The sequence below is a fragment of the Oreochromis aureus genome, linkage group 10 (genome assembly GCF_013358895.1).
Source record: "Oreochromis aureus strain Israel breed Guangdong linkage group 10, ZZ_aureus, whole genome shotgun sequence".
Lineage (NCBI taxonomy): Eukaryota > Metazoa > Chordata > Actinopteri > Cichliformes > Cichlidae > Oreochromis > Oreochromis aureus.
This window is the reverse complement of record NC_052951.1, coordinates 21,542,334-21,551,496: the sequence shown is the minus strand read 5'-3', so window position 1 is coordinate 21,551,496 and position 9,163 is coordinate 21,542,334. Positions and strand designations below refer to the sequence as shown.

General features: G+C 37.7%; 1 protein-coding gene across 1 annotated transcript; it reads right to left on the bottom strand.

Annotated features, from left to right (window-relative positions):
• Nucleotides 1–2,848: 2,848 nt before the first annotated feature.
• Nucleotides 2,849–7,620, bottom strand: plac8l1 (PLAC8 like 1). Its single transcript, XM_031725942.2, has 4 exons — nt 7,258–7,620; nt 6,484–6,884; nt 4,859–4,995; nt 2,849–4,451 (listed from the first exon to the last, which is right to left on the bottom strand). The coding sequence occupies exons 1-4, from the start codon at nt 7,281–7,283 to the stop codon at nt 4,320–4,322; spliced, it is 696 nt and encodes a 231-aa protein (XP_031581802.2). The 5' UTR covers nt 7,284–7,620; the 3' UTR covers nt 2,849–4,319.
• Between the last annotated feature and the right edge of the window lie 1,543 nt (nt 7,621–9,163).

Genomic DNA, 9,163 nt, shown 5'->3' with positions numbered 1-9,163 from the left:
AACAGGAAGAAACCCAAGCTCAGGGAGGTTAAGAAACAAAGCATTTGAATCCGTTCTTTTAAATAATTTGACCAGTTTTCAATAACCTTAGATACTTCCAGGTGATTTTACTCAGTTTGAAACCTGGCTGAGCAAAAAGAACTTTTAAAATGCAACCCAAGTCCCTGAATGAAAAGTCAATGTTTCTATTGTATATCACTCTCAGTGGTGTCCTTATGAAGATTTAAAATAAAATCTGAAGTGATATGAAATACTAGAATCATAAAGGAATATTTCAACAAACGACATTTATTAATACTGTGATGTAATTCTTGGTATATGTTCATACTGCGGAAGCAAGTTTCAAAGAATTACGACTTCTGAAAACTCTTTTTCTTTTAAAGTTCACTCAAGGACGCTGCATAAAGCAGTTTAGAAGCAGGAGATTATTTTAAACTGTCAAACAGGATAGTCCAAACACAAATGATCACAAAAGAGAAATTTAGTCTAGACTTGTTCTTTAAAGTGAAATGTGTTTTTTGAAATGCCTGCTTGAGCTCGTGTCTTTGGTTTTGCTTTACATTGTGTTACACATGAGGACCAAGATATTCATATACTTCAACAACTGACTGTAAGCAGAACTACTCAGTGGAATTATTCAGTCAGTAGTCAGTATGTCAGTTAATGAGGCAGTTGGCTGTGTTTATCAAATGGACTCACACACTTGTTTCATCCTGTACACGAAAATATATTTTTCAAACTCTTCAAAGCAATTATGTTTACTTAAGTAACCAAATGACTGCTTGGGTCAGGCTTAATTGGCTTACAGCTTTCTGTTCTTCCCTGGCTTTGCTTGGATTTAGTTTTAAATGGGACATTAAAATGAGATTTGCAGATAGGTTCCTTCATGATGAGTTGTGTGCTCATTGCACAGTTTGTGCCTCAAGGTCTGGGAAGCATTATGTTTCCTCACTTCATCTTTCCTTCATATCTCAGGGGGACTGATCACATTAATGGGTCTGGTGACCTTTGGCATTCTAGACACAATTAACCGGGTGAGTCACACATATCACATACGAGATTTCACAGTTACTTAATTTATAACAACCTTCAAGCTAAAAAATAATGAACTGTTATCAGTGAGCTACATCTAATATCCAAAACACGAGGGACATTGCTTTTGGAAAGACATCGTGCCTCCTGTTGTATCCTATTTTTATAAATGACCACCCCACTGAAGCCAGTATTTAATATCTATGTGGCTCAGTGTCAGTGATTTGAATTTGGCTTTAAATTTAGAGGTGCGATCAAGCAGTTGAAGTAATACAGAATAATAAATTGGTTCTGAATGTATTTAAAACAAGAAGCTTGAAACACATGACTTCAAAGCACTATAGTACAAAGAATTCAGCTTTAAATATATTCATATATTAAATATATGTGTATAAATGTATTGAGTAAGCCCGTGAGACCAAACGTCTTGTTATCCTAGTAAATTACGTTAGACAAAACATGTCAATAAAACAATTGCTATATATTTTAAACGCACGTACACAAAAAATAATTAATTAGACTGCTCTCCTACATAGACTCTATATAAAAAACGGATATGGTAAAAAATTAAAGCCAATGTAGTGCCTTAAATTTACATTCATTGTAATTCATAGTGTTACAGCCACGTTGACCAACTCGCTACCTTGGAGAGCAAAAATTACTCCATCATGACGGCCAGTAGTGGACAGTCAGTAGTACTGCAGGACAAAAGTGTTTTGGGGGGCTTTTTTTGCCTGTATCAAGCCGAGAATACTTGTACCATCTATCCATGGAGGAAATATTAAGATATCAAGAGAAACTAGGAATTTTGGCGCTTGTGATCCATATTTTGCCCCGGCAGCTTTATTTAACTCAGTGAAAGTGGGATGTCTCTCTCAGAGCTCCAGTTCAGCGACATCTACGTGTATCTTGAAAAGAATCTCTCACCTTACACTGCTGCGACGAAGAAAGCTTTCAAGGTACAGACAGCTACATGTTTTTTTCGATCTGGATGGGTAAATAATGGCTCCATGTGGGAGGTAAAAAACAAGATCTAATGTTTTGTTGACTTTGACACTTACACTGTAGGGCCAGAAAATTCTAGTAGTATTAATTTGTCACATTAATGTCGTCATGTCTCAGTAGCTCTGATGTCATGTGAAAACTATGAATGGCCAGCAAGGGGCAACTCCTGATGGGTTGCTGATGGGGGTTTTGCTCTGAAATGCAAATAAAAATTTCAAAAAGGAGGACAAAGCAAGTTGCTGGTCAGTAAGCTTTCAGTATTCTTAAGGTTCTTAGTCAGAGCCACCTAACTCTACGCCACTAAATATGCAAACAAACAAACAAACAATTAGGTTCCCATAGTGAATGACAATCCTTGACCCTGATCCTGAGGTTTCCCCTCCCTCAGAGGCCTGGGTGTTACATTTGATTAGGTGTTCAGGTTTGATAAATCATGATGGTTGTCTTGTATGATACTGTTTTTATCATCTGCAGAGCATTGCCAGCTTTATTACATTGTGTTTCATCTGATATGGAAATGATCATGCTTTTATTCCATCATACCTCTGTTATTGAAATTAATTATTTCTTCGTCCAAGCAAATCTTCTCTTGATTACCTACAAATGGTCGAGTGTTCCTGCGAGACTTTGGTGACTACTTTCACAACTCCTTATGTTCAGATTAGTGAGCTTTTACATCCTGGTAGTACCACTCACTCCCACTGGATCAGTGGACACTGCTGATAACCAGCAAGCCTGTTTTTTTCATTCTATTGATCTATATATAACACCGTTTCATCTTTTTTAAGTTATACTGTGACTTTTCTTTTTTTAAAATGCAGTAAAATTGCATTTTACATACTTACATCAACCACCAGTCATATCTGGTTTCAAAACACGAAGACAGTAAAAGCAAAAAAACAACAAAAACACTCAGTTTGAAGCTTCACAATTTTACTGCACTCACCAGAGGGTGACTTCATGTTCAAACCCATCTTTTATATGGAGTCTGTGCTTTCATCTTCATTATTGCCCAGCAATAAGGTTTAAAACTACATCAAGAAATTGCAAAAGGTACAAAACATAGCAGACCGTGTTAAGCTTTGTTGTGAGTAGAACAACCACTGGAACAATGTTCAAAAGTCTAGACTGGTTACATGTAAGAATATATTACTATAGTCAATGAATGTATTGATTACAAACATTATATTAATCTTGTATAAAATCATCTTTCAGTTTAGACAGACATGATTATGCACTAACAGACCGGCCACATGAGGAAACGCTACATTGTCAAAAACAAATTCAGTCTGTTATGTGCCAACCTGTGCAGGGCTGGTACTTAGTGCCAACACCAGTAAACAGTAAAATTCCCTTAGATATATATATATATATATATATATATATACATATAAAATTAAAAAGTAAAACTCGAAAAGAGAAGGAATATATTTAGTTTTTTTAAATGAATGTGTTTTAGTTTGTTTTGATGTGTTGTGTTGTTCTCCATTATTAAAGTTTCCCCAATATTAAGTACAAATTCCTTATGCGATCACACAACCTTTTTTTTAACTGTAAGGAGCTCATCTTGTGTCTGTGTGTGTTTTAGTTATTGATTTGTTAAATGTGTCTGTGTGATGCAAGGTGTCATGATGTATTGTCACAATATAACATTTTATTCTGCACCCCAGGAAGAATAGCGGCTTCAGTGGTGTCGGTTACAGGCATTGTAATAAGCTAAACTTACTTGAGTCTTTCTAATTTTTCATTATGTAAAATGGCACGCAGTTACCTCAGTCACATAAGTTAACCCAGGCTGTTTCTAAAACCAAAATTATAGATAAGTTAAGAGTTATAAGTGCTGGAATTTAATGCTGCAGTAAAAAGTTGGTTAAGCTGATCTTTCAAATATAATTAATCAGACCAATACCTTCATAAAAAAACTGCTCTGCAATATTCTATATGCATTAATCCAGATTTAATAGCTTTTAATGATCTTTGAACTAACTACATTTAAAAATATCTGCAATTGAACAAAGGCAAGAAACTCATCTCTGTTGGTTCACGTCTTACAGCTGTACCTTTAACACAGTTTATGCCATTACTTTAAGTTTTCCCTTTTCTATCACTTTTAAGTATTTGTATCACAGGCTTGTTTTTTATTATTCAAGAAGCCCTCAGAGGCAAGTTCAAACCTCAGAGTAATGATTCATCCTATTGTTCATACCAGTAATCTCTGCTGGTCTTCACACATTTATGATAAATTGAAAAAAAGAAAAAAAAAGATCTCATTCGCTGTTTCTTTAGGAGCATTCGAGTGTAGTAGACACATGATATGTCTGAGTCTTCATCCTCCGCTTCATTTCTCTTATCATCTGACATACAGCCAGAGGGTAACAGCAATACACTGTAGTCCAGTCCTCACACACACTTCCCTGTGGATAAGCATGCAGGACAGATGAGTGCATGTCTACATGCAAACACATACAGAAGCACACACACAACAACAATTGCAGTGGGAGCAGGATGGGTACATGATAAGATGAAAAATGCGAACACAGAACTTCATTTACACAAATGACATGAATATTTAACCGAAACCCATTTAGAAAGAACCAGTACAAGGGTCTGTTTTCCATTTACTAGAGTTGGAGTTTTAAAAATGGCTGAAACGTCACAGCACTAAAAACTGAGTGCGGTGGTGCAATTTCTATTTCATTGTAAACATTATGGTGCTATGAACAGGGTCCATTTTGACAAATTTGCCTTCCTCTGTGTTCGAGGACACTCTCACAACAGTACAGCATACTGTATACCTGCACACACATAGACACACACTCACCCGTATCTTGTAGCGCTCTCTGATCCCAACTCGTATGGCAAAAGTGGATCCTGGTAGTAGAGGCATGCACAGACACTCCCCGTATTGGTGAGCTAAACTCAGGTCTAAACAGCACGGCACGAGAGCCCCGAGAATACCTGCGAGCACAACGCAGCACATCATGTGGGTACGTGAGTGTTTGTTTACGCCAGACAAAATCCTTCTTACATGTCTCTGTCAGATCCAAAAGTACATTTAGAAAGAGACAATGATGATGTATTGGCTCTTCATTTTGTAGAAACAAGTTAAGTGAAAAGCAAAATGCACGGTGTTCCCAGTCATTTTCAGTTTAGAAAAATCTGCGTAATCTTAATTAAAAGAAAAGCTACTTAAAGCAGTTGTGCTGAAAATAAATAATCTTAAGATAAAAAATGCTTAAATCCTAAATTGTTTCGCAAGAGATGAGTTATTAAAAGTTTGTTAAAACTGAAATGATGCCACTGAACTATAAAATAAATGGGTAATATTCATTAATATTAATATTATAATTATAGTATTAATTATATCTCAATATATTGACAGTATGCAAAGAACCACTGGGAGAAGAAAAAGGTAGTACATGGATATCTGAAACTGCTGCTATTTGAAATTATTTGCACTTGAGTTTCAAACCTTTTTTTTCATATATGAATTGTATGCTATGGTACATCTGATGGTTTAGCTGAATGGAGTTCTGGATAGCTGGTGAATGGTCACCCAGTTCCAACGAGACTGCACCGTCAGCAGCAGAGGCTGAGTGATGAGCTGAGCTGGAATAATGCAACGTGAAATGGTAAAGCCCCTTAGGATCTCTGAGGGTGTCAAAGTGACCTCTGTGAAATATTTTATGTATTACAGACCATTTTCAGCCATGGTATTAAAAATATATATATATTTTCATGCAGGGCAATGCACCACCCTATGCTGCATAAAACTCCTGTTGCTATGGGAATAAAAACAGAAAATAAAGGCTTGGTCACCATAATTCCCAACCTTCTGTCCAACTGAAAGCATGTTATTAAGGGAGGTCTATGTAGAAGGGCAACAGTATAGCTCTAGAAAGCCTCCTTAAATGAATTAATGCAGAGAGTGTAAGTGTATTGCAGTGGGGCAGAGGGCCGGGAATTGTGTCGATCAGGCCTTTATTTTCAGCTTTTATTACCATAGCAACCAAGGATGGTCTTACAGTTCAAGAAGTTAAAGTTCAAAAGGTGGAGGAGCTGCTGTTAAAGAAGAGCTCTTATATGAGGTGTGACCATCAAGTTCTGTGACCTTATAGCGTCTCCCTTTTAATGGTCTCCTTGGACAGCATGGCCACTATTTTTAGATCGTGCCATATTTTTATGAGCCGAGTTGCTGTTTTTGTGTATCAGTTTTTGTACCAAAAACTAGACAAAAGTCTAATATGTGTTGAACTTGTTATGGCCTTCATTCTGCATTATTATTTAGAACAATCAATATTTATGTTTTTTTTTTATATTATTATGTTTATAAAATAATCGAAATTATTTAGGGTTAAAAGGAAATGTCACATTTGCTTACTGTTTTGTGGATGACAGCAATGGGCTTACATAGGAATACAGTATCTGGCTGTGTGTCTACATTACATGTTGTCTTGTCTCTGCAGACATCAAGCAGGCCAGTGCTCCAGTCCCCTCCAGTCTGCGTGATGGTGGTGATGGTGGTTTTGGTGATGCCAAGGCCGGGCTGCGTCACTACTGGTTCCAACGCAGCAGGGGCTTTGTTTGACCCCCAATTATCTTCATTTCCTGTGGTGACCCGCCCCACTTCCTTCGCTTGAAATGCTATTGCTGAGTCTGTGGTGAGCACCCCCACTTCTTCCCCTTCTTCCTCTTCTGATGCTGATGCTGAAGGTACGCTGGAAACCCCCAGTTTTTCCCCTTCTTGCTCTTGTAATACAGATGTTGAAGGTGCGGTGAACACCCCCACTTTTTCCCCTTCTTCCTCTGATGCTGATGTTAAAGGTATGGTTACTAACGGTTCTGCACTGAAATTAAATTTTGAATAAATATATCGTTAGATGGGTTCACCATCATCTAAACGTCAACTGTTACTCAAGTGCAAGAGAAACAATTTCAAATCAGCAACCTGGCCTCATGTTATTTGTAATTCTGCATTAAAAGCAAACATCACATAGATGTTGGCATTTTAAACCAAGAAGTGCAAATGCAGGAGCTGCAGTAACAACAGATTCAAAAGCTTCTGTTTCTTTTTTATTATGATTTATCATAGAGGCAGAAGAGAATAAACACAGCAGCATTATTAAGTTGGGTAAGATAAAAGAGCTGTTGGCTGTAATTCTATTGTGTTCAGCGCTGACAACAATGTGTAGTGGTGGGGACAAAAAAAAAAACACTTACTCGTGTGTGACTGTTGCATCCTCCATGACTAGCAGCTACTGGCATCCAGACAGGGGTAAGACGACGAGGCGAGAGAGGACAGCGAGCAGGGAGTCAGCAGGAATGAGGAGGTGGAGGAGGGGGCGGAGTGACACTTTCCCAGTGAGAGGGTGTGCATCAGAGCAGATAAACCAGCAGTCAGATGGCTCGGCCAGAAGCTGTGTGACAGAGATAAGTCTTGTAGTTTTCTTCTGTCTGAGACTTTGCCGTGCACCCTGCTAATACAGCAAATGCAGAATCGGCAGATACACATCAGGGTGCATGAACATGAATGTCTGGAATAAAATAATGTGGATGCAAGCACGCACTTAATACGAACACGCCAGCAGGCCAGAAGACCTTAAATCTTGCAGAAAGAACTGAAACCTACCAAAAACAAACTGAGAAAATGAGGGAAATGCAGTAAGCACGAATTATTTTATTGTTTGATAAATGGTGGAAGTTAAGAATAAGCTCGAACAAGAGAGCAAACCTATTCGTTTGTTTGACCTGTGACTGATGAATTTAAAACCACTTACTGTAAATGTTACGCTTACCCTTAAGGTAGAAATACAAGTCTATAGAGTGGAGCGCTGGGAAGTGAGAGATACAATGAATTACTTGTGGTTTATGTTTAGAGGCAATGTGTTCATTTCCTGTATTCTCTTATTGACCTTTATATTTAGACTGACATATTTCACGTCTGACAGCGGGTAACAAAAAGAGAAAGAGGGAAGCAAGCAGCACTTTGTACGTGGTGGAAAGACATGTAGTGAAACTAACGATGGTTTGGAGGCCAAGACGGTTCACACACAAGTACACCCAAAGAGAAAAGTGAAGGGGAACATAGTAAATTACCTAAAACATTGTACTGTTTAATTTGAAGTCCCCAGGATTAAAGCAATGCATCATTTTCTCATGATTATTTTCACTGTTATTCCTGATTAAGTCATTCTGTAAAAGCCTTTCTAAGTGATACAGGCCTGAAGCTTATGCTTTTCTGTCCACACTGGAAGGTTTTAAGTTTACCTGTACAGTGATCTCAGCTTGGATCTTTTTTTTTAATCAAATTTCATGTCAGTCTATAACGCCAGCTTAGTTTTTTGGAACAAGAAGGTACCATCTTTGGGCAAGAAGGTAAGACTGGCAGGCTTGGCTAGCACCATGCACAATCTGCCAATTAGTTCTGCATCACAGATTAACACAAAAACAAAACAAACAAAAAAATTGATTCCACTTCTTAGATGGGGCGCAGAACTTGTTTCTCTGTGGAGTTTACATGTTCTCTCTGTGCCTGTGTTGGTTTCTCCCACAGTTCAAAAACATGGCCAGGGTAACTGGTGATTCTAAAAAGGCCATGGATGTAGGGTGGACACATTTTTTTTTTAAGTGTAAAGAATAAAGTGCTGCATAGTTAAAGCGTGACTTGTAGTTAAAAGCTCTTTGAGTGGTCTGGAAGACTAGAAAATAAATGAAGATAAATGTGATTATATTACCTTTGCACCTACAAACACCAGAAGCATAACAGAATAATCTAAAAGGAAACAATTTGCAGTCAATTTCTTCTGAGCTTACTGAGAGCAGAACTCAAAAGAGCGGTCGAGGGAGGTCATAAGATTAGAGTGGGAAATGTATTTACAAATCCCACACATGCAAGATGTCCTGTTACTGCGTTGAGTACACAGATTTTTCGCAATAAGCAATTTTTGTTCATTATTGGTAGTTGTGAGGTAGTTGCAAATATCAGCGAGCATAGAGATTATAATGGTGATAAATATTGAATTCCAACAATCTGAGCATTTTCTCACCATTTTCACTTTAAAATTGATCTGGACTGTATTGTGAAGGCATTAAATATGAGCAGCCTGTGGAGGTTAATTCCATTAAA